We start from the raw sequence: 27,161 nt of genomic DNA, 5'->3' as shown, positions 1-27,161 counted from the left end.
TAAGGTGCTGGTCTTTGAGCAGGACTTCTTTTACACAATGGAATATCAGAAGAGCAGGAAAGTTAGAGTGTGCAAGAAACAGTAGGGATAAGCCAGGTCAAAGGAGATGGGAAGAGAGATGGAATTAGTCTTGTTTCTGAGATGAGTATGGGCAAGCTGACACATTGCTGTTGGTCCAAAACATCTTTTGGTGTGATGGCCTTTATGAGATGACTGATATTCTCCAGCGGTTGGGAAGAGGGTGATTGCTTGCTAAATGGATTGGCATGGGGGTCTCCCAAACTTTTTCACTTTGCAACATCTTACTCTAGAGAGAAACTTCCAGAGGCTTTGTCCACTGTGAAATAGGTGGACCTGTGAATAATAACTAAACTTCCCTGGTTTAGTTATAGGACAATCTGTCATATCATGTTCCACCCACTTCCAATAAAATATGCTGATAAATGGATTTTCTTAGTGCTTGGTTAAACATACAGTATTTGATAGGGCCTGCTTTGTAAAGCCTTATAAGATTTGGCTCCTCACTTGCTTTTCATTGGGTTTCCCTCATAGCTCAGTTGGTAAAGAATTTGCCTGCAATGCAGGAGCCCCCAGTTCAACTCCTGGGTCAGGAAGATCCCCTGGACAAGGAATAGGCTACCCACTCCAGGATTCTTGGGCTTCCCTTGTGGTTCAGCTGGTAAAGAATCCACCTGCAATGGGGGAGACCTGAGTTCCATCCCTGGGTTGGGAAGATCTCCTGGAGAAGGGAAAGGCTACCCACTCCAGTATTCTGGCCTGGAGAATTCCATCGAATATATAGTCCATGGGGTTGCAAACAGTAGGACATGACTGAGCGCCTTTCACTTTCATTTGCTCTTCATTTTTACCTTGTTCAACTAATTCCCTCACCTACTACATGTGACTTCAATCATATTGATAGCTGTTGTCCTCTTCCTGATACACTCTAGTGTCATATTGATCTCAGGGTTTTTACTGCTGTGTCCTTGGCTTGGAATGCTCGTCTTTCAGATTTTCAAATGGCTAGACTCCTTCTCGTCTTTTAAGTTCTAGTGCATGTTTCATCTCCTCAGAAAAGGTTTCCAGACATATTAGTCAATTTTGTCTTCTCTTATCTTGCAAGTACCTTGATATTTCATTCAATGTCTTATTGCACTAGTTTATGTTTTTATACGATTGATCAGCATCAGAAGTAATGGGTTCTGTTCATTTAGGCATTTATTATTGCTTTCTTCTTCTATACCATAAACTTCATGATTCAGGAATTATATTAGGTGCTCAATAAAATGTTGGATGAATGCATAATCACTTGATATGTGTTAGTTTCTTCATCTATACTCTAAAGTAAGCTATTGTTTTTTCTTTTATAATTATAATGGTTGTAATTTTGATAGTTCTTAGAACAGAATGAGATAAAGAATGAGATAATGTATATATAAGTGCCTAATTCAGTTATTAGCACATGGTAGGCAATTAGATAATGACTTTTTTCATTCTTTTATCAATAAATCTCACTAAAACAGTGCACTTGAAATTAATTATTTGGTATAATTCAAATTGGAATATTGTAATCATATATTGTAATTAAATATAATATATTGAAATTATATCTTGGTATTATATATTATATAGTATGTAATCATTTTATATATTATTTATCATATGTGATATAAGATGTGGTATAATATATATAACATATCATTTTATTATATAATTGTGTTGATGTTATATTAAAATATCTCTTATGAGACATAAGTGTTCTCAAAGTAATATGCCTTCTTAGTGTCTCAACCTATGCTAATCACAATGAGAAAAAAAATAAAATTGACTGCTTTAAATTAATGTGGAATTTTCTCTCTTTACCAACTTATTACCAAAGTTATAATTTTTGTAATAGTTTCATGATTAACTGACACTTCCTACCTTCATGTTCACTATTTCCAGGAGGAACCCTATGTTCTGTTTAAAAAGTCTGACAAACCTCTTTATGGAAATGATCGATTTGAGGGCTATTGCATTGACCTCCTCAGAGAGCTATCTACAATCCTTGGCTTTACATATGAAATTAGACTTGTGGAGGATGGAAAATATGGAGCCCAGGATGATGCCAATGGACAATGGAATGGAATGGTCCGTGAACTAATTGATCATGTAAGTCCCTTTTCTCATTCTTACTACCTTTGGAAGATGTTTATTAGATTTACCTTTTTTTGATGGTCAAGGGTTAATAAAGTCAAAGAACAGTGATGTATTTACTTTTTCGATAATGTTATTCAAAGTATATATTATTTTTGTCAAGCATAAAGAATATAAGGGATGAATATAATTCTATTAGAGACATGTGTCTATCTTAAATTAACTAGTAGTTAGTGGTTTAATATCTTGAAATTTTGGTCTTGATTTATAAGATGGAATTCAGTTTTTTAATAATAAATTTCTTTTTCACTTTCATAATATTAGCTTTCTAATCAATGGAGAGAATAGGTGGTACAAATTCTAAATTTCATGATAAAAATTTTCTGTACTAGGATAATATATTTATTGTCTTTAAAGATGAAAGATATCTGTACAAAAAAATCTAGAATCAAATACTATATAAAAATAAAGCAAAAATATTAAGCATATTAGAGCAGAATGACAGATATTTTATTTATTTATTTATTTTTAATTTGTTTATTTTAACTGGAGGCTAATTACTTAACAATATTGTAGTGGTTTTTGCCATACATTGACATGAATCAGCCATGGGTGTGCGTGTCTTCACCATCCTGAGCCCCCCTAGATATTTTATTTTTTAAGAAATAATTCAGGCATTTATTCTTGGTTAGGAAAACATTATTTCATAATTTGTCAGTTGGCAGTGTTAATTAATTCATCTATTTGAAAAAACTCTTTTAAACATCATAACATAATATTTGACTATGTGTTTTGTAGCATTTAAGCATATTTTGACATTTTCCTTAATATTAAGGCACATAATTATTGTAAAGAATTAAGCAAAGTTATTTAAATAATTTTCTTTTAAAAAACATTGTGAGTTGTATCCTAAATAAAAATTCTTACTTAATGGAAGTAGCAAATATAGGCAATTTTCAAAACATTTTGAAGATACTTTGCCAGTAATTACAAAGTTCATCATCAAGAAAAAGAATAAAGGAGATCTGTCTAGCTATCTACCTATCTATCTGTCAAGAAAGGGATATTAGACAATGGTTAGGAACAGATTACCATTTTAAAATTTCTTCAACGTGAAGTCAATGAAAGTTGCTCAGTCGTGTCCAACTCTTTGTGACCCCATGGACTATACAATCCACAGAATTCTCCAGGCCAGAATAATGGTGTGGGTAGCCTTTCGCTTCTGCAGGGGATCTTCCCAGGTCTCCTGCATTGCAGGCAGATTCTTTACCAGCTGAGCCACAAGGAAACCCCAATTTTCTTCAAAATTTCAGTATATTTCTTCTAATGACTTGGAATTTACTCTGTAAGTTCCTGAACTCCTAGACTTGATCAGTTATTTCTCACAAATTCTACTTATATGGGACATTTATGTTTTAACTTTGTAAAATACATTGAAAGATGATGAACATATACATGATTTGGGATCAAATATAAAACCTTAAACTGTATGTTCAGTTCAGTTCAGTCACTCAGTTGTGTCCGACTCTTTGCGACCCCATGAATTGCAGCACGCCAGGCCTCCCTATCCATCACCAACTCCTGGGTTTACCCAAACTCATGTCCATCGAGTTGGTGATGCCATCCAGCCATCTCATCCTCTGTCATCCCTTTCTCCTCCTGCCCCCAATCCCTCCCAGCATCAGGGTCTTTTCTAATGAGTCAGTTCTTCGCATGATTGGCCAAAGTACTGGAGTTTCAGCTTCAGCATCAGTCCTTCCAATGAACACCCAGGACTGATCTTCTTTAAGATGGACTGGTTGAACCTCCTTGCAGTCCAAGGGACTCTCAAGAGTCTTCTCCAGCACCACAGTTCAAAAGCATCAATTCTTCAGCACTCAGCTTTCTTTAAAGTCCAACTCTCACGTCCATACATGACCACTGGAAAAACCACAGCCTTGACTAGACGGACCTTTGTTGGCAAAGTAATGTCTCTGCTTTTGAATATGCTATCTAGGTTGGTCATAACTTTCCTTCCATTAGTTTATATTAATATAACAATTACTTTCATAAACCTAACTCAAGATGGTTTAAGTAATTTACTGGTTTGCATCTCTGTGAAGTCTAGAGGTAGTGTGGCTAGATTTGGAATATTAATAGTTCATTTCTCTTATCTTTTGCCTCAATTTAGTTCTCACTTCCTTATATTTGTCTTACTCTTAGACATGGGCTTCTCAATAGGTGACAACAACAACTGCTACCAGCAGTTCTAGATTAACCATCTAGGTAGAAATAGAACACCCAGAAGGTATAATTTTATCAAAAACTCCAAATTCAGTTTTATTTGCCTGACCTATGTGTGTGTGGGTAGTTAGTCATGTCCAATTGTTTACACCTGTTTGGAAGGGTCCTCAGTCTGGGGGATTCTCCGGGCAAGACTACTGGACAGGGTTGCCATTTCCTTCTCCAGGGGATCTTCCCAACCCAGGGATCACACCCACATCTCCTGTGTCTCCTGCATTGCAGACAGATTCTTTACCTGCTGAACTATTGGGGAAGCCCCTTCCTGACCTTTGTGAATGCTAAGTCACTTCAGTTCTGCCCAACTCTCTGTGACCCCATGGACTGTAGCCCACCAGGCTCCTCTGTCCATGAGATTTCCCAGGCAAGAGATACTGGAGTGAGTTGCCATTTCATAAACTAAATTCTGTGCCAATTATCCAATTCAGAGGGAAATGGTATTCTCATTGATTATTCTAGGAATATACTCACAAGAAACTAGGAGGTAGGGTCAATACCTTAATTAATTAATTATTAATTAATTAATTTTTTGGCTGCAACTGGGCTTAGTTGCAGCATGAGGGATCTTCGTAGTTCCCCCTGGGGTTTGTGGGACTTTAGTTCCCTGACAAAGGATCAAACCCACTTTCACTGCATTGGAAGGTGGATTCTCAACCACTGGACCACCAGTGAAGATTAAAACTATATGGAGTTGGGAAACTGGGTTTTTAGAGGAAAATTAGGTTGCTTATACTTGAAGAAAGTGGACTGGATGCTATACAGACCAATACAATGAATATTCACTATAGAGTTATATGAATAACTAACTTATGGGAGACTTTTATTTTAGTCAAAACACAAAAATATTATATCACTAATGCCTTTATGCCAAACCAATCCCTTTATGCTTTATATTTGTCATGTGTGCTTAATTAATGTTCTTTTATTTAAGTTTTTTGAGATTCAAAATTGATTAGAAGTTTTATGTTTCTAGAATTTATTTTTTCTTGATTTTGTACCTGCATGTTCCTTTAAGAGAACTATAAAGTAGAAAATGAAGGTTAGGTTATATGAATAGAGCTATAGCATAAAAGATAACTGTACACCAAATGAAGGGATAGTAAGGAAGGTTTTATTATTTGATATTTATTTCTCAAAAAGTATTTTTGGTATTGAGTTGAGACCATTGATAAAGCTTTTAAGTTATTTAATCATTTTTTTCTCGGTGTCATACCTGTCACTTCACTTTCTATTTTTTTCTGTGCTAAAGTACTATCCTATTTCAATATACCCTTTCTTGATACTTTCCTCATGATACATACTGTTGGCTTAGCCTTAGTTTTTAATGTTTAGCATATGTCACATTAAACTAGAATGATGACTGTAGTCAGTGTATTTTTCCTTGTACCACCTCAACTTAGTTTGCATGTTCATGAATATGCTAATTTAAACGTAAAGTAGTAACTGAACTACTAATCAACACCCTGAACTTCTCCCACTCCTTACTTTTCTTAGATAAAATTATCCTCTTTCAGAGCTTGATTACCATTCTCATTCTGAAATTTCTCCATTCTATATCTTCAGCCCTGAGCTTTCAACCCATATATCTAACTACCTCTCGTATATTTTCCATGCGAATGTCTCGTAAGCATCTCAAAGGAAGCATGTTCCAGGCTAAAGGTATTATTCATTTCTTCTGAATCTGTTCCTTCTGAAGAGTTTCATATATCAATAAGTGGCATGAACAGTTCAATAGTTTTCCCAAGCCAAAAATTTAGTATCATGTTTGCAATGTATATTAAGTGTGCTTCTTAAATGATTCTGAAAGCTACCCATTTCTCTCCAGCTCCATTATTACATGGATTAAGAGCCCCATATGAGAATTGTTTCCTTCTAATCTAGTGAAAGTGTCTTTAGTCGCTCAGTTGTGTCCCACTCTTTGCTACCCCATGGACTGTATAGCCTGCCAGGCTCCTCTGTCCATGGAATTCTCCAGGTAAGAATACTAGAGTGGATAGCCATCCTCTTTTCCAGGGGATCTTCCTGACCTAGGGATCAAGCCCAGGTCTCCTGCATTGCAGGCAAATGCTTTACCATCTAAGCCACCAAGGAAGCTCTCTAATCTGGTATCTATTCATATTTTCAACTACAGTCTTGTTTAAGAAAGAGAAATCTGATCATGCCCCTCCTTTGCACACAATCTCTCAGTAGTTTTCACTGTCTGAAGGATATAGAACCGACTATATAACATATTTACAAGCCCTAGTCCCTTGGACTGCAAGGAGATCCAACCAGTCCATCCTAAAGGAGATCAGTCCTGGGTGTTCATTGGTAGGACTGATGTTGAAGCTGAAACTCCAGTACTTTGGCTACCTGATGCGAAGAGCTGACTCATTTGAAAAGACCCTGATGCTGGGAAAGATTGAGGGCAGGAAGAGAAGGGGACGACAGAGGATGAGATGGATGGATGGCATCACCGACTCAATGGACATGGGTTTAGGTGGACTCTGGGAGTTGGTGATGGACAGGGAGGCCTGGTGTGCTGCAGTTCATGGGGTTGCAAAGAGTGGACACAACTGAGTGACTGAATTGAACTGCATTGATTATTGCTTATCTCCTGTGGAAATCTTTTTGACCCTTCAGACAGACCCTCAGACCTTCTCCACCCTGCTTTTTGTATTGGGAGGTTGTTCCACATAGAATAAATCAACAGAGCTTCCCAACCAAAGGTCCAAGTCAGAGAGGAGAGTAAGGTTAGGGTATTTATTTTGCTCCTTGTTCCATTCTCTGAAATAGTGTCTTAGATTGGCTTGTGTCCTCACATTGTATGCCAGTTTCTTGCAATCATGTCTGCTCTACACAAATCTCTGTTCTGCTCTCAGTTCCAGTTTATACCCTACATAGTTGTGTTTATTCTGATCTTAGGGGTGGTTACAGCTTAGCTGCTAATGGCTTTGGGTTCTTACACCATTCCTTAAAATTCCCTTTACCAGTAGTTCTCAAAGTATATTCCATAGACCCGCAGAATCAGTATCACTTTCAAACGTGTTGAAAATGCACATTTTCAGGTCCCACTCTAGACCTACCTGATCTGAAACTGGTGAAATCTGACACTCTCTATTTTAACAAGCCTCCCTGATGATATTCTGATGTTCTCTGAAGTTTGAGAATCTGTTAGTCCTTTTGTAAATAAATCCTGCTCATGTATCCTCATATGAGTGTGCACCTATTTTCTGTTGAAATTCTAACTGACACACCTTTGTATATTTTCATCTGCTCTGCTCTCTCCACCCACATGTGGGCTTTTTTCATTCTTGTTCTCCTTTGCCTCCAGTCTAGTTTTCTGTCTCCAGAACCCTCTCAACTCCCATCTAGCTCACCTGATCCAAACTACTTTTGCTCAGCTTCAGAAACACTTCACCAGTGAGGCTTCCTCACTTGACTCCAGCAATTCCACCTGCAATGAGTTTCCACATAATTCTTATTGTATAACACCATTACATTTCAATTACCAACTTAATATCTATACTATTTACTTGCATGTAATTTGTATAGTGTTCTTGTCTGGGAAATCCCGTGGACAGAGAAGCCCTGTGGGCTGCAGTCCTTGGGGTCTCAAAAGACTCAGACATGGCTTAGAGATTAAACAATAACAAAGTTGTACAGTAGTTTTAATATCAATTGGGGCTGTATGAGTTGCAAGTGTATGAACCCTGGCTAAATAGAGCTTATACAAACACATATTTTTTTAAAGCCCTGCATTACACAAAACATTCAACAGTGATTTTCACTTCACTTCCAGGGGCTTAAAGCAGGCCATTGCATACATTGGTCTCTCTTTCACTGCCTTGTTATCTCTTGGCTTTACTCTCTTTATTGATTTTATTCTTAAACACTTTCTTTCTACATGGTGACAAAAAGGTGGCTCAAGTTGGTGCTAGGCCAGTAGTTCTCAACTCGGGGCAATTTTTTTTTTTTTTCCAGGAGACATTTGGCAATGTTGGGGGACATATTTATTGTCACAATTTAAGGAGGCGGGAGGGGTGTTACTGCTGTCACTAGGGGTAGAGGCTAGAAATACTAGCCTCTGAATAATGTACTTAGGCCTTCAGAACAAAATGTTACTTGCTCCAAATACCAGTAGTATTGAGGCTGAGAAATCTAGGTTTATCTATTTCTTAGAGTCCTCCTTCTAAAAAGAGAGTGATCTCCTTTAGCCAAAGTTTCGGCAAAACCTATTTTTAGTTTGTTGGGGCGAGGGGGGAGGGGTGTCACTGGGCCAACTAGGACCATGTCCCCATCTGTGAACTAAGCCATAAGGCTGGGACCACAGAGGTGGTTAGTGGAATGGCCCCACCTGGATTGTATGTCCACATCTAGAATTGTGGGCTAGAGTCAGCCGCATCTGAATTATGGTACTTTTCATTTGTATGTGAACTTGGGGGGCAGAAGCAAGTGATATTTATATTATACGGGATATGCGCCAATCCAGTTTTGTAGACTTTCTTGAATTTATGGTCGAGTAGAGGGGGCATAACCATAAAGAGGCTGTATTTATTCAGGTGTTGTGATGAAGAAATGTAATTACAAATAATATCTTCTTCCAACCCCGAAAATGTCTTCACAAAGATAGAAGAAAAAGAAAATAATATTATGGAAAAACATTAAACTGGAATGTGATGTGCACTGTAGGCAATTTGCTAAGAGATGGCAAAGACAGAAAAAAAATCAGCCTTTTATATAGCCAAGCAGACGCAACCCATTATAGTACATATGTGTTCTGAAGAGAAAGAATTAGTCCTCAAGAAGCCTTGAAAGTACTACTCATCACACTTAGTTCATATTAAATTTGTTTGGTAACTGGAGGAAAAGGGGATGACAGAGGATTAGATGGTTGGATGGCATCACCGACTTGATGGACATGAGTTTGAGCAAGCTCTGGGAGTTGGTGATGGACAGGGAAGCCTGGCGTACTGCAGTTCATGGGATCGCAAAGAGTCAGAAATGCCTGAGCGACTGCACTAAACTGGGCTAACCATCTGTATTAGATCATTATACTGTAGAAGAATGAGCTTCTCATACCTTTATGACAGCAGGTAGATTTTAGGCACTCATCCACAGAAATTTCCACAGAAATTTGGAATTAGGATGCACTCCTCCTGGGTGATTCTATTCCTTTTTTTTTAATTTTTATTATTGGAATATAATTGTTTTACAATATTGTGTTATTTTCTGCTGTACAACAAAGTGAATCTAATATGTATATATATACTTATATCCCTTCCTTTTTGAGCCTCTCTCCCATCCCTGGTGATTCTATTTCAAATAGTTACTTCAAAGGTCCTTAAAAAAGGCATCCTCTAGTGGGAAACCTGGCAAGAGGCTTACCTGACTTGTAAAGATTAATGCAGTCTATGGAGTTCCAAGGGCTTCCTTGGTGGTTCAGACGGTAGAGAATCTGCTTGCAATGCCAGAGACTTGGGTTCAATCCCTGGGTTGGGAAGATCCCTGGAGGAGGACATGGCAACCCACCAGTATTCTTGCCTGGAGAATCCCATGGACAGAGAAACCTGGCGGGCTACAGTCCATAGGGTTGCAAAGAGTTGGACATGACTGAATGACTAAGCACAGCAACAGCACAGTTTGGATCTCTGGCTGGGGAAGATTCTCTGGAGAAGGAACTGGAAACCCACTCCAGTATTCTTGCATGGAGAACTCCATGGACATAGGAACCTGGCAGGCTACAGTCCATGGGGTTACAAAGAGCTGGAAGCAGCTGAATGACAAACACACATATGGAGTTGCAAAGAATTGGACACAACTCAGCACTGAAAAACAACAAAGGTTACTAGACTGATTGACTAACTTTCACTTTTTCATAAATGTTAAAAAGAGAGAGAGATAAGACTTAAAATTATAAGTTTTCTTAAGTAAATATTCTAAGAAAAGGGGAAGGGTCTCTGATAATTTTCAGTAGAGAGGATTGAGTCTCTTATGTTTAATTTTAATTTGCCCTGACAGTTGAAAGTCTATTTTGGTAATAACTGCTTTTACCCACTTCTTCTCTCTCATTCATTCTTGAGAGGATCCTCAATGTATAGGGTTTGATATGATCTCTAAATTTATTTTAATCTAACCAGGGACCATTCTTGATGGTGCAATATGAAGACAACCTCAGAAAGTTATTAGGAGAGAGTGGCTCCCTGAAGCCTTGTTAGTCTTTGGAAAATGATAAGCTTTTCCCCTTAAAACACCTTCCTCCCCCATCATTTCCAAAACAGGGCTGCACAGAAAGTGTCCTAGTAAGTACTTGGTGAGACAGATGTTGGTTCAGGTCCTAATTTTTTCACTATATATGCGTTGGTCCCATTGCTTCAAACTCTCTAAGCCTTAGTCTTCTCAAAAAGAAAATAGTTATAATATCATATTAATAATTATGAATTATATACACACATATGTTTTCTAATGCAGTATATGACAAATAATAGATAATCAAGAAACAGATATATAAGTTTGAACTAATAAATTCAAAGTTCGTCTCTTCTTATTCTGTTTTTATTATAGTTATGAGTATTACTTTTGAAGACTAAAAAGCATAACATTTAGGCACTATATAATGAGAAAGATGTAGGAATTATAGCTGCTATTGATATTAGTGTTATATTAAATCATAGTAAAATTAGTGTTGTTTTAATGTAAAATTTATTCATTGGAACCTTCAATGTTCCAATATCTCCGTGCTTTCCTACCTAAATGATCCATGTCTTGTGAATGGTAGTTTTATATTAGAATTAATTAAACATAGGGAAGAATTGATAGGAAATAAAATCCAATGTTAGATTACTAATAGGTAGGATAAAGGGGAGAAATGTTTAGCAAAGCAGGGACACCTAATTCTTTTGAAAATTTCTATTTAATATTATTTTTAAAACAAATAAATCATTATTGGAAAAGTCAAAATGTTTTTGGATCTTCTTATATTTATTGTATAATTTGGTCTTGTGTCAAATTTGAGTTAAATGTATGACTGAATATTAAAAGGTTTATCTTCCTTGCTTTAATCCTTTAAACAGACATTTCTCAAATATATATTTTTAAAATAAAAATTTTCCAGAGTCATATTATTTGAATGTTTCATGGAATATATTAATAGTAGGTACTATTGCAGAGAAAATGAAGTAAAATCTATGCAGTTTTTCATTAACATAGATGACCTACTCTTTTTAGTATTTTAATGCTAAGAGGAATATTCATCAAGTTAGCCATCATTTGAGTTTTTATGATGATTGTTGGGCCATTCTATTTGAAATGTGCTGGGCAGCTATAAAAACTGAAAATTTTGCGAGTCACCAAACTGATTAAAATCTACATCAGGACACTTTTACTGTATCAGTTCATTGCTTCCGTAAATCCTCTGGTATTGAGGTACGTGCATGGTAGTATTCATGTGCTTCAAATATACTGAAAATAACTAGGAGACACAAATAATAGGATGAGAGAAAGTGTTTAGTACTCAAAAATGAAAGAATGACATAAATAGTCCATAGTGTGCCACAACAAATGTTACGCTCAAACACCTTGCTCTTTAGAGAATATGCAATGTACTTTCCAAATTCTTTTCTTCTTATATTATCTTCCAAGGGCCCCAGTGAGAGTGTCTATTCAAGCTCCAAGGAACAAAATAAACAGTGACACATTTTCCTCAGGAAATTAAAGCATCACAGCTTTTTGTATAATATTTTATGAAATATTTGATCAAGTTTTTCATTATTAAAATCAAGCTTAGCTATTGAACCTGGCAGTAGAGATGAGTACACAGAAACTTGGTGATGCAACTATTGTAATAAGTTGAGCATACATTTACTTGTAGCTCTGGGCTATGAATTTCTTATGGCTGATAACTCATTTGTGGGCTTATGAGACAGCTGCTGTATGTTATTCATAAATCCAGCTAGAGTTATTCATAAGTTTGAAGGGAAACATCTAAGCTACAATAAACTAGCAGCACATATTATTATGGGATTCCTTAAAGGGGGCAAGGGCAGTTGCATTACTTTCCAATCTTGGATGATGTTTGCCTTAGCAGTGGGAATCTAGGAAGATGTGCTGGTAAATATCCATACATAAGCTAATAAAGCAGGATGTCAAGTCTCTTTTTGTGCAGGCTAAAAATAGGCCTCAGATCTGTCCCTATCTTCCAGTTTTACACTCGCCAACTTAGTTCAGACACTTGCCACCTTACTATGTCTTTATTATGTACTCCCTGCCTCTTCTTTAGGAATGTACCTACACATTATAGTCATATTCTTCTTTAATCACCAGTGTTTTCTCAAAGCCGGGTCACTCAAAGTACTGCAGAGATACTGATAGATTGTAGTATAAACTTTCAAATACACATGTAAGTGAAAGTCGCTCAGTAGTCCAACAAAGAGTCGGACTCTTTGTGACCCCATGGACTATATAGTCCATGGAATTCTCCAAGCCAGAATACTGGAGTGGGTAGCCTTTCCCTTCTCCAAGGGATCTTCCCAACCCAGGGGTCGAACCAAGGTCTCCTGCATTGTAGGCAGATTCTTTACCAGCTGGGCCACCGGGGAAACCCAAGAATACTGGATTAGGTAGTCTATCCCTTCTACAGAGGATCTTCCTAACCCAGGAATTGAACCAGAGTCTCCTGCATTGCAGGCAGATTCTTTACCAGTGAGCTACCAGGGAATCCCAACATGTTAAATATACATGTTGGCATCTAATTTATTTCTCACTGTCCCCTGACACCTGATGATTCATGCAGTCCTTAAGCTCTTTCACCTTGTTCCCTGTTTAAAGTTTGCCTACAGGGTTCCATGTTGGAATTCTGATCACCAAGGCTTTTCCTGATCATTTCACACTTCTAAAGAGCCCACCGAAATTTTAAAAGCAAACAAAACTTGAAAGCATTTGACAGATTAAGAAAAGGATGAGAAAAAAATAGGTTATAGTTTATAAAACAAGTATTACAAAGTGGGTAGTCTTTTAGGACCTAATTCCCTCTTCTTTTCCATAATTTTTATGACCAGTGATGTAATGGTTCCCAGTTGCCTGAATGCTTCCCTGCATGCTGGCTCAACAACACAATTGGTGTTTAACACTATCAAGGCTTTTATACTTCATAAATGAGCCTGAGAGGACCTCACTGTACTTTGCCTTGCCTTCTGATTGCTCTTTTATTATATACCAGGGAGGGAGTCAAACATTTGTTTATCAAGGAACTTAAGAAGTCTCCAGGTATTATCACAGATATGGGAAGCCTAAGTCAAAAGCCAGTTTCTACTAAATGGGAATTGTACCATAGCTTTTGAATTTTGATAGCATGATGCCTCAAGTTTGCATTCTACTGGAAGCATTCTGGTATATCAGTTTTAAAAAGTTAGGCAAGGGTAATATTGTTATTGTTATTATTTTTTTAATTTGAGGAAAATCACTAAAACATAGAACTGTAAATTTATTTATAATTTCCCATGACACAAAGTGGCAACTGTTCACGTTTGTTGACTTTGTTTTAAGTTTATTTTAGCATAAAGGTTATAAAACATAACAGATAGTACTGAAGTCCCTGTTGTTGTTCAATCACTAAGTTGTATCTGACTTTTTATAACCCCATGAACTGCAGCTTTCCAGCATCCCCGTCCTTCTCTATCTCCCTGACTTTGCTCAAACTCATGTCCATTGAGTCAGTGATGCCATCCAATCATCTCATATTCTGTTGGCCCTTTCTCTGCTTGCCTTTAATATTTCCCAGCCTCAGGGTCTTTTCCAGTGTGTCAGCTCTTTGCATCAGGTGGCCAAAGTATTGAAGCTTCAGCTTCAGCACCAGTCCTTCCAATGGATATTCAAGGTTGATTTCCTTTAGGATTGACTGGTTTAATCTCCTTGCTGTCAAGGGTCTCTCAGGAGTCTTCTCCAATACCACATTTTGAAAGCATTAATTATTTGACATTCAGCCTCCTTTATGGTCCAACTCTCACATCCATGGGTTTCCTGGGGAGTTAGGCTGTTAAAGAATTTGCCTGCACATGTAGGAGACCCCAGTTTAATTCCTGGGGCAGGAAGATCCCCTGGAGAAGGGACAGGCTACCCACCCCAGTATTCTTGGGCTTCCCTGGTGATTCAGATAGTAAAAGAATCCTCCTGCAATGTGGGAGACCTAGGTTCCATCCCTGGGTTGGGAAGATTTCCTGCAGGAGGGCATGGCAACCCACTCCCGTATTCTTGCCTGAGGAATTCCATGGACAGAGGAACTTAGTGGGCTACAGTCCATAGGGTCTCAATGAGTCAGACACGACTGGGCAACTAAGCAAGCAAGCAAGCTCACATCTGTACATGACTACTGGAAAAGCCATAGCTTTGACTATTTGGATGTTTGTCGGCAAAGTGATGTCTCTACTTTTAAATACACTGTCTTGGTTCATCATAGCTATTCTCCCAAGGATTCTTTTAATTTCGAGACTGCAGCCACCATATGCATTGATTTTGGAGACCAAGAAAATGAAATCTGACACTTTCCACTTTTTTCCTTCTATTTGCCTTGAAGTGATAGGGCCGGATGCCATGATCTTCGTTTTTTGAATGTTGAATTTAAAGTCATCATTTTCACTTTCCTCTTTCACCTTCAAGAAGCTTTTTGGTTCTTCATCAGTTCAGTTTAGTTCAGTTGCTGAGTCATGTCTGATTCTTTGCGATCCCATGGACTGCAGCACACCAGTCTTCCCTGTCCATCACCAACTCCTGGAATTTACTCAAACTCATGTCCATTGAATCGGTGGATGCCATCCAACCATCTCATCCTTTGTCATCCCCTTCTCCTCCAGCCTTCAATCTTTCCCAGCATCAGGGTCTTTTCCAATGAGTCAGTTCTTTGCATGAGGTGGCCAAAGTATTGGAGATTCAGCTTCAGCATCAGTCCTTCCCATGAATATTCAGAGCTGGTTTCCTTTAGGATGGACTGGTTTGATTCCTTGCAGTCCAAGGGACTCTCAAGAGTCTTCTACAACACCACAGTTCAAAAGCATCAATTATTTGACGCTCAACTTTCTTTACAGTCCAACTCTCACATCCATACATGACTACTGGGAAACAATAGCTTTGACTAGACAGACCTTTGTCAACAAAGTAATGTCTCTGCTTTTTAATGTGCTGTCTAGTTTGGTCATAACTTTCCTTCCAAGGAGTAAGCATCTTTTAATTTCATGGCTGTAGTCACCATCTGCAGTGATTTTGTAGCCCAAAAGTATAAAGTCAGCCACTGTTTCCACTGTTTCTCCATCTATTTTCCATGAAGTAATGCGACCAGATGCCATGATCTTAGTTTTCTGAATGTTGAGCTTTAAGCCAACTTTTTCACTTCTCCTCTTTCACCTTCATGAAGAGGCTCTTTAGTTCTTTGCTTTCTGCCGTAAGAGTGGTGTCATCTGCCTATCTGAGGTTATTGATATTTCTCCCGTCAGTCTTGATTCCAGCTTGTGCTTCTTCCAGCCCAGCATTTCTCATGGTGTACTCTTCATATAAGTTAAATAAGCAGGGTGACAATATACAGCCTTGATGTACTCCTTTCCCTATTTGGAACCAGTCTGTTGTTCCATGTCCTGTTCTAACTTTTGCTTCTTGACTTGTATACAGATTCCTCAGGAGATAGGTAAGGTGATTTTATTCACTTTCTGCCATTAAAGTAGTATCATCTGCATATTTGAAGTTGTTGATATTTCTCCCACAAATCTTGATTCCAGCTTGTGAGTCATCCAGCCCTGCATTTTGTGTGATCTACTCTGGGCTTCCCTGGTAGCTCAGACGGTAAAGAAGCTGCCCAGAGTTTGGGAGACCTGGGTTTGATCCCTGGGTTGGGAAGATCCCCTGGGGAAGGGCTTAGGAACCCACTCCAGTATTCTTACCTGGAGAATCCCATGGACAGAGTAGCCTGGTGGGCTACAGTCAGTGGAGTCACAAAGAGTTGGACAGGACTGAGCAATTAACACACACACACAGACTCTTCATATACTCACCATAAAATTTGTCAATTTAGTGATTTCCAAATCAATTACAAAAATATAATTACATTTCCCTCATTCCTCCTTACATGCAGTTATTCTTGTTTGATATTCTTTCAGGTCATTATGTATAAATTTTTAATAGTTTTAATATTTGATACTAGGAACATACCATTTTTATTTAACCAGTCCCTGTGGAGAGAGATTCAAGTTATTTCCAGTGTTATGCTGTGAAAATGGATGCTGTCAGAAGAGCCATGTCTTGTCTTGCTGTCTTGTCTTCTGGAGCACCTATGCAAGAGCTGCTCTAAGAGATGCACTAAGAAAGGAATTGTCAGAGTTTACCTATGTTTTACATTTCATTAGATACTGAAAATACTATTCTCCAAATTGTTTTACCGATTTGCATTTCTACCAGTAGTTTATGCATTTCTGTTTCTCTGCAAAATCACTAACTTGAGATTCACACTATTTGAATTTGGTCAGTTAGGGCTTCCCTGGTGGCTCAGATGATAAAGAAAAGTGAAAGTGAAAGTAGCTCAGTCATGTCAGACTCTTTGTGACCCCATGGACTGTAGTCCATGGAATTCTCCAGGCCAGAATACTGGAGTGGGTAGCTTTTCCCTTCTCCAGGGGTATTCCCAACCCAGGGATTGAATCCATTGCAGGAGTATTCTTTACCACCTGAGCCACAAGGGAAGCCCAGATGATGAAGAATCTGCCTGCAATGCGGAAGACTCAGGTTCAATCCCTGGGTCAGGAAGATCCCTTGGAGCAGGAAATGACAGCCTACTCTAATACTCTTGCCTAGAGAATTTCATGAACAGAGGAGCTTGGTGGATTCCAGTCCGTGGGATCGCAAAGAATTGGACAAAAATAAGGGACTAAAACACAGTCAGGAGATAAGGAATCCCATTGCTTTAACTTGTAATTCCTCTATTAGTAGTCTCTTCCCCTACTCCTTCCATGTTGATTGACTTTTTAGTTAGTTTCTCCTCCTTTGATTTTCCCACTTACTTCCTTCACCTTTCCTTTTTGATATATAGTATTTGTTATACTTTTTGTATACTAATAATGCAAATATTTTTCCTGGTTAGGATATTGTCTTTTAATTTGTTTAAAGTATGTGTTTGTGTTTGTGTGAATTTTGGAATAGACTTTTTAAAGTTTGAGTTTGTTGATTTACTTATTTTTTCCCAGAGTTATGATGTTTTCCTTTCTTTGTTGGGGAAATCCTTCCTTAGGTACTCATTAAGATATTCTATTATTTAAGAGTCTTAACATTTTTGTTTTTCATATTTAGTTGTTTTACCACATGCAGTTTGTTCAGTAAGTCTACCAATATGGACTTAAGTCCACACTGGTTGGACTTATACTTAAGTAAAAGTCTGAATTCTTTCCACTCTCTTCATGAAGATATACAACCAAATAGTCTAAGTCAGACTTCAGTTCAGTTCCATCGCTCAGTCATGTCTGACTCTTTGCGACCCCATGAATCACAGCACTCCAGGCCTCCCTGTCCATCACCAACTCCCGGATTTCACCCAGACTCACGTCCATCGAGTCAGTGATGCCATCCAGCCATCTCATCCTCTGTCAGACATATTAGTTAATAATTTTCCTTTGGAAAAAAAAAAGCAGTGTAAAAAATTGATTTTTACTTTAAATGAGAAATCTTCTGTTAACTCAGACATTAGAACTAAGTACTTGGAAGAGTGCATGACATGTTAAGAAGGACTAATGTAGTTCTCTGTAACTGAACTATTTTCTCAGTGATTAAAACAGCAAGTTGTTGAAAGTGGAAATGTACTGTTAAGTAGTTCAGAGACAAACTATTGAGGAAGTTACTTCACAATCAGGAGATCATAGATTAGTACAAGTCTGATTTATACTGTATAATAGATTACTATTCACAAGAAATTATCCCATAGTTGATACTTACTTAATAGCAACTGCTTATTGAATATCTCTCCTGGGAAAGAGTGTTAACTACAGCATTATAATATCTTTTAAATATAATGGTTCTATTTTATCTTTTCTGTTTACTTTTGCAGTAACGTTGACATTATCTTTAGAAATATTTGTGTTTTTTAAACATAAATTTAAAAACAAATTAAAAATTTTGATGTATTCTCAAGATTTTTTAAATTTCCCTAATTATTTCCCTAATAATGAACTCCTGGCAATTTACTATTTGGTTGTAATATTATAGTAAAAACCAGTCTTAAGGATTATTTTATTTTGTAACTATATATTATTGAATAAATATCCCCCATTTATTACTACTTTCTTTACTTTACTACTTATTATTACTACTTTCTTCAAACAAGATTGTTGAACTTATAATACTTAAAATTTGGTAAAATGAATATTTTAGATATAAATATTATCAGAAAAAAATACCATAAGACATAATTAGAAACTTTAGAAGAAGTAAAAAGCTAACTCGGGATTATAGAGGTTCCTATAGATTTATGGAGACTTCTATACACTCCTATATATAATTTTGCCTCTGACAAAACAGTGCATAGCTAATCAGTCTCACACTGCCGGGCATTGAAACTTTTCCTTGACATAGTCAGTTTTCTTAAAAAAGAAAGAAAACTTTTTTTTAAAAGCTTCTTAAATGAACAGGAGAAAACAGATTAGAATGAAAAAAGTGAAACTGAGGATGTGATGATGACTCAAACAAGTAAGTACTATATAAAAATGAAAGTAGAACAATAAGGGCAAAGGTATTCTGGGAGAAAATTGCCCACAGGAACAGATCAAAAATCTAGAATTATTTGAATTCAATAATAAGGAGTTTATATTTGACTCAGAGAGTGAATTTACAGTGACACTGTTGAAGCAGTAGACTGAAAAATTCATTTGTCTGTGGTATAAGGTGTTATTTAATCATAATCACTGACTTGCATCTATTATAAGAAAAGCAGAATAAATGTAACTGAAACAGATATAAAATTATTTTATATTAGGGTATAGTTTATTAACAATGTGTTTGTTTCAGGTGTACAGTAAAGTGATTCAGTTACAGATATACACGTATCTATAATTTTTCAAATTCTTTTCCTATTTAGGTTATTACAGAGTATTGAGCAGAGTACCATCTGCTATACAGTAGGTCCCTGTTGGTTCTCTATTTTAAATAAATGTGACTTTTTTTAAGGTGACCTTTTCTTTAGAACACAAAACAAATCTAAACAATAACAAAGTTCTAAACAAAAGTTAAAATAATTTAAAAAATACAACCATAGAATGAATTTTCTTAATAGAATAAATACCATTTTTTTAACTGTGCCTGGATTTTCCTTCCACAGGAGTTATGTGGAATTGCTTTTCAAAGTAAACTTGAATAGTGGAAATAATGCAATGGCCAAAAAATGATATTCTTCAGTATATCCCTAAGTGAAAGTGTTAGTCTCTCACTCATGTCCGACTCTTTGCCCTAAATAAAAATATAATTCAGTACTAGTAACTCAGCATTTTTCAGTCTGTCCTAATTTTAGCCACTGAAGACTAAAGATAAGTATGAATCCTAGGTGACATAGACACATAAATACATTTTATATACTTCAGGTAATACAATAATAGAGATATTTGCAAGATATTTGGGAAAATTGAGGGGTATATATCTAATCCTACCTGGAAGGAAAAGGATCAAGGAAGTTTTTAAGCTTAAATTGTGAGAAAATGACAGATGCTTTTTCCAATATACTATATTTAGCACTGCAGTTAATTTAATTTTAGAATGTAGTTCTACCTAAAAGATGTTAGTTTATATAACATCACACATGACTAAAAGAATGAACTTGGTCAGGTTCATTTAAGTGCATTGAAAAACAATTCAATTTAAGATAACTCTGATCTGGTTAAGAATACTTTTGAAGACAGGTTTAACAAAAGATTTCTATATCTCTTTGCCAGATGGGTTTATTTTTATTAATTAAGAACAGTCTATTGAGAATGCATTTATTTGTTAGTATGTAATTACACTAACATTAACCAATGTTGTTTTATGCTAAAGCATGTGTCTTCACCCATAGAATTTCCTAGTCATTTTTAATTATATTTAAGGTTTTCTGGTTCCTCAAGGACATTCAGTTTGCTAAAGTCGTTGAAGAGAAAAGTTTATTTTTCACATATTTAATTAGGATGATATTTTGGGTCAAATTTTTAAAATCAAGATTCAAGTTGGATTTTGGAATATCAAAGATATTGTATATGGGATGTATTCAAGTACAAATGTATAATCTATACTTCTTTATGTGTCAATTGTTTAGTATTAGACAATATAAAATATTTAGTCCTTATATTTTCTTCTCTTTAGAAATGATTATCTTTGATACCTTATGATGCACTATAGTTTTTTCTTTCACCTGAGATTAATTTTTTTTAGCAACATTTAGATTCCAAATATTCTCTCTGATGTCACTTTCTGTTATTCAATAGATATATCTTCAGGCTTTTCTCTCTGTTTACGATATAAGCTTTGGGATAATCTGTATCTCTAGGACTTAACACAGTGCCTAAGACAAAATAGATTTTTAATGTTGTCCAGTCGCTCATTCATGACTCTTTGTGACCCCATGGACTGCAGCACACCAGGCTTCCCTGTCCTTTGCCAGATTCTTAATGAGGCTTTCTTAAATAAATTAACCCTATTTTCCCATCCATGTCAGTTTGACCAACTCCACCTACAAAACTACTTATAAATAGGGATATGCCTCAAATTAATTTCCCCAACACTCATATTCTGGCTGTCAACTTGCATGCCTTGTTTCCACCATGCAGGTGTCAGTACCTTCACTGAGGCAGGAATGATTTCATCTTCCTCTTGGTACCTCCCATAACACTCAACACACAGAGTAGAGATGGTTAAACAATATTCATAGAATAGGTGGATGGGTATAAATGGTCCATCTTGCCTCTACTCCTCTGTACACTGCTACTGCTGCTGCTGCTGCTAAGTTGCTTCAGTCGTGTCCAACTCTGTGCGACAAGTCGCTTCAGTCGTGTCCGACTCTGTGCGACCCCATAGACGGCAACCCACCAGGCTCCGCCGTCCCTGGGATTCTCCAGGCAAGAACACTGGAGTGGGCTGCCATTTCCTTCTCCACCTCAGTACACTAGCGAAGTGTAATAAACTTCACATCATACCTGTGATTTTATTCTAAGCCATAGCTCTCCTATCATCACAGATTCCTTCTGAAAAAGAAAAAAAATTGGGGTAAGATTGTCGAATTTATGAGAAATTAAAAATGGAGAAATTAGTCACAGCTAGAGAGTAATAGATAAAAGCATTCTGAAATACTTTGTATCCCAAATGTAGGCACATAGGAATGTCAGTTTTAAATGTTTCTCAAGCAAATATTGTCAGATATATCAGGTAATACAAGATGAAATAGTAGGAGGGCATGTGTTATGATAAGAACCTTAGAAAAAGTAGGTAGCTTCTTGATTAGATGGATAAGTAATTAAGACACAATGATAATCTCTCAAGACAATTTCATTTTTATCATCTAAATTTGCTCCCTTTTTCTTTTTTACTTGATTTATTTTGGATTGAATGGATTTTCTTTGGTCTCAATCCTTTCTTCCTCTATTAGTCTAGTTATAACCTTTATTTACTTTTTATTATTTTAGTGGCTATTTTAGCAAGCATGCTTAACAAGATGCCAATATCAAAACTGTGCAAGGACCTTAGAAAGGTTAAACTCTGGCATGGTCTTTATTTTAGTTGACCCACTGAGTATGAGTGTGCTAGGGCATGTTGCTTTTATACAAAAGGCTCACATCTGATCTTTCATTTCACATTTTGTTTGAGACCCAGGCCTTATCTTTGAAGTTGGGCTTCTTAGCTTTGGAGTCTACCTCAGAGCTAGACTATGAGGATGATAGAGTTGGCAGTGTACTCAGCAAATGCCAGCTCAAAATCTCTGGCTTCGTATTTCCTTCATTTTAGTTTCAGAATTAAAACTATTCTTCTGATCATTTAATCCTTCTGGAAATGCAACTGGAGGGATATCTCCACAAACACTTAGTCCCTTTCATTGTATATTGGATTTCGGTATTGTCGATTTTATTTCTTTGGGAAATGACATTTTCCCGACCCCATTCCCAAACGAGAAAACATCAAAATTAAATACATAATATTTAATTAAACAAAACCATAGGAGTTATAAGAAAGAGCAATGTTGTTAATATCATTGAGAATAAACATATTCAAGAAGAAGCCCAAAGGAGTTTTATTTCATTTATTCATTGAAGGACTGCTGCTTTTTTCTCTTCTGTGTGCCAGTCACTATCAGTGCCATAGAGATAGACTTCTGTGTCACAGTGTGTGTCACACTCCTCCCTTTAGAATGTGTAATGTGGTACAGAAACTAGATATGAATGTACAATTACCACAAGCGACTGATTAAAGAATCAGATGTCATGATGCACCCAGGAGGGCTGGGGAGTAAATCCAGCGCAAAGAGAGAATATCTAAGATTGGAAGCATGTTAAAAGTGTGTGGTGAGCTGGCATTGTGAATGCGTCATGAAAGATCTAACATGATCAGAGTTGTGAATCAGAAAATGTGTTCAAGAAATGTTTTTGTATAAACACCAGTCACCATTGTAAAAGAAAACAATGTTTACAAATCAGTATAAATTATTTATTATCGCTTTCTCCTAAAATATTATTCACTAGTCAACAACATCTATCAGTCAACAATTATGATGAATCGGTTGCAGGAATATGTATATGCAAGTGTGCACACATACACATGTAACTATTTTGTTTCATTTTCCTTGCTTAAAAAAGCTAATTAATGTTTTAAAATAGGGTATAATTATCTCTTACCTTGGGATCAACATTACAAATAAAAATGTAATCAGGTGTCAGTATTTAGAAGTCAAAATGTAAGGAAAAAATGTTTAGGCAAATCAATTAATTATGTAACTAGAAATATTAGGTTGAAACATAAAATTGGTATTTTTATACATTAAAATGAAATACCACATAAAATGAAATGCCACAGATTTCATTTGATTCCATCTATACATTTCATCTTATTATCATACCATTAAAAGGTTTGCAGACACTTTTCTTACCATGGGATTTAAATATATAACCTTTAAGGATTAATTTAAAAACAACATTAGGTTCTTTGCTTTAGAAGATGGATGTGGCAAAAAATTCTTTTCTGATACTTTCAAGTTTCCTTAAGACTCTAGATCTAATGAAAACTGATAACTGGTCTAAATGACCAAAATGTGGTTTCCTACAAAAACAAACGAAAAGCTTCATTCTTGAAGTATAGTTCAAGGCCCATCTTTTCAGACAGTGCCAGAGGCCTGTCATCATTGTTTAAACCTTGGCAAAGTTCAAAGAGAGCTCATCAATGCACAGTGAGAATTAATGTGCACCACTCATGACCCAGCTGAGACCCTTTGTTAAAACAGTCAATTCCTATGCTGTTTGTAAGGTTGTGCAGTTGTAATACCTGGATTCCTGCCAGGAAAAGCCATAGTAACCAAACAACTAGTGTCCTTCTGTTTTCAAATCAATCTTTCACGGTGTAAAGAATTTTTTTGAATTATGATGAATCTTGTTGCCAGGCAGTACTTGGTCATTCTAAGACCTGAAGTAAATGACGTTGCTTTTATGTATTTGCTAAGGTAGACAGATTCATTCCCATGCATCTCTTTACATAAATTATTTATGTTGTAGTTTGTCATAGCAGGCAAGGTTGAATTTTCTAATTAAAACAGAATACGTAATATGCATACAAATATACTAATATTTTGATGTGTTCTCTTTTTGTCTCTGTATAAGTCATGGTGTATTGTTTAAGTGTTTTTTAAGACAAGTAAACTTGACCTTCATAATTTTTTAAAGTAATTGTTGTAATAGTACAATTACACATAGGCAAACATGCATGTTTACATATATTTTATAGGCGTGTGGTATATATGTCTATTAATTTATACAAGCAGTATAAAAGTATGTATATGTATATTAATAATTTTAAAGGAATAAAAATATCTGAGAAAAAAATAGGTATTGTTTGAATGAATTAAGATTCAGTGTTGTTGTCAAGGACAATTTCTCATGGTTAAAGTTCAATATGAACTTAGATAATTTAGTGGAGATTTGATCATGGCTTCATTTGCTATCCTCAGTGAAATCTATTCTTCAATTCATTATTCCTTAATACATTTTCATTCTATGTTGAAAGATAATCAGTCCATCGAATATATTTTTGTATTAAAAATGTTTTAAAATTATAACCAGTAGAATAACTGCAACAGGCCAGATTTCCAAATCCCCCTCTATTTATTATCATAGGCTGATTTTGAGCAACTTGCCTAAGTCCCTGAGCCTCACTTTTATTTTATTTTTTTAACCTGAAAAAGAATATTGACAAAAGCATAAACTTCATGCTAAAGATTAAATGACATAAAACATCCTAAGCGCTAAGAATACGGCTAGGTGTATTATAAGCTTTCAGTAAGTGTTACCTGTCATTAGTAGTTTTTTTTTTTTCTTTTTTTCTGCTAGAAAGGATAGCAAGTATCTGAAATGAATGAAAACATAAACCCAGACATCTCACTGCCTCTTCTACTCAGTCTGCTTCCTATTGAAATTATCAATAGGATAAACAAATAAGGAAAAGTCCACATCTTCTCTGGAATCTATGGACAGGACCATCCAAATGTCAAATTTTATGCCTATTTCACCTAATACATCTGTGACAAGAGAGAAGGAAGAGGAGAGGGTTGGCACCGGATCCTACTCCTAAAACAAGCAGTGTGTGTCAGAATTTTGTGGAAAACCATGAAAACTTGCAATTTGTGTCCTTAATAGTGTATTTTTTAAACATGAAAAGGTTTTTTAAACAAAATGTACCACACGATTTTATTATCAGACATTATAAACACTCTAAGACTAACTGGTCTATTTAATTATTCCTGTATTTTTATCTGTACAATGTGCTGGGATATTTTGACTTTGCTCTGACCTATGTTACCCCTTGTTTCCTTTCTCACAAGCCATTTATTATATTCTCTGTATCCCTACCCCTCCATCATTAATAATCTTCCTTCATTTCTATATTCTTCCTTGGCTGTTTCCTACAATGTTTGTCCTCTCTCCTGTTCAAATTGCTCTCTCTCTGTAGCCCTGTCCATGATGGCTACTCTGTCTCACCTCACTTATCTTGAGAGGCTATTTTTGTTGTTCAGTCACTAAGTCGTGTCAAATTCTTTGCAACCCCATGGACTACAGCAAATCAGCCTTCCATGTCCTTCACCCTTTCCCAGAATCTGCTGAAACTCATGTCCATTGAGTCAGTGATGCCATCCAACCATCTCATCCTCCGTCACCCCATTCTCCTCCTGCCCTTCATTTTTCCCAGAATCAGGGTCTTTTCCAATGAGTTGGCTCTTCTCATCAGGTGGCCATAGTATTGGAGCTTTAGATTTAGCATCAGTCCTTCCAGTAAATATTTGGGGTTCATTTCCTTTAGGATTGATTGGTTTGATCTCCTTGCTGCCCAAGAGACTCTCAAAGGTCCTCTGCACCACAAATTGAAAGACTCAATTCTTTGGTCCTCCAGTACAAAAGGCTGGGTCAGATTGATAAGAAAGACTGGATCAGGCATCACGAGCTAAACACAAATGTCTGCAGTTTTTACCTACAGAAATTGTTTCTCACTTCAACTATGTATGGATTAAAGGCCAGCTGAGTATTCTGCTCCATATTTTCTCGTTAGAAGCCAAGCTGATGGGGCCACTGCCATGTGAGCATTGCTGATTGATCACATCAGGCAAGAATGGGAACATGGTGAACTGGACACTGTCTCTTAAAAGTTTCTTCTTAGAAATGAGAGCATACTGATTCTCCTTTTATTCCATTAACCAAAGTAGCATTTGGGTATGCTCAACCTTGTGGCAAGAAAGGAGTATAGTCAACTATGTGCTCAGAAAAAGAAAAACCAGAATATAATTGAATACCTCAATACCCAATACCACTCTCCTTATTGCTGTTCCCAGTTCATGAATTCTCTAAGCTCCAGGAAAGCCATGCTTCTCTGAGGTGCATGTCCCTGGATATACTCTTCCTTCTCTTTTTTAAGTTATCCTCCACCCACTTCTTAATCACAGTTACTCATCCACTGTTAACTTTAACCACTGGATCACTTTAAGATAGTTGATTTTATGTCTTTATATAAATTCTTTTTGTCTTGTTTTTTTTGTTTTGTTTTTATGTCTTTATGTCTTCAATGTCTTTATAGATGACCCATTCATCACCACGGACCCAGACTTCTTGAATTGTTCATTCCCAGGAGCCTTTTAGCCACATTTTATATATGCCTATGTGCTGTACTTAGTCACTCAGTCGTGTCCAACTTTTTGTGTCCCCTTGGACACAATTGCATCACAATCATTATTGTGACTCAAAGTACACTAACTCTTAGATCAGTAATTCAGAAATTTAACTCCTTTCCTCTTACTTTTAGATAAATTTGACCCCATTACACTTGATTTTGACCCTCTCGAACCTATGAGTTGATTAATCATCTATTTGTTTTTCATATATCAGTTATTTCCTTCATTGTATTTCTCCATATCCAGCTAAGTTTCTCTCTTTTATTGTCACAGACATTCTTCTCTAGTACTGAATTTATTTTTCCTCTGTTGTTTTACAGAAAACTTGACCCTGTATTTGTGTCATTATCTTCTCCACTGGGCCTGA

The 27,161-nt window shown here is 36.4% G+C and overlaps 1 protein-coding gene across 9 annotated transcripts in view; it reads left to right on the top strand.

Annotated features, from left to right (window-relative positions):
* Positions 1–27,161, top strand: part of GRIK2 (glutamate ionotropic receptor kainate type subunit 2) — a 735,871-nt gene that overhangs the window by 521,508 nt on the left and 187,202 nt on the right. For all 9 annotated transcript variants that reach the window (XM_027551329.1, XM_027551330.1, XM_027551334.1 and 6 more), the window contains one exon: positions 1,945–2,151. In XM_027551329.1, coding sequence (XP_027407130.1) covers positions 1,945–2,151 — 207 coding nt within the window. The remainder of the gene's footprint in view (positions 1–1,944; positions 2,152–27,161) is intronic.

Source organism: Bos indicus x Bos taurus, chromosome 9, assembly GCF_003369695.1.
Source record: "Bos indicus x Bos taurus breed Angus x Brahman F1 hybrid chromosome 9, Bos_hybrid_MaternalHap_v2.0, whole genome shotgun sequence".
NCBI lineage: Eukaryota > Metazoa > Chordata > Mammalia > Artiodactyla > Bovidae > Bos > Bos indicus x Bos taurus.
Note: the sequence above shows the minus strand (reverse complement) of the source record. Positions and strands in the feature narration are given on the sequence as shown.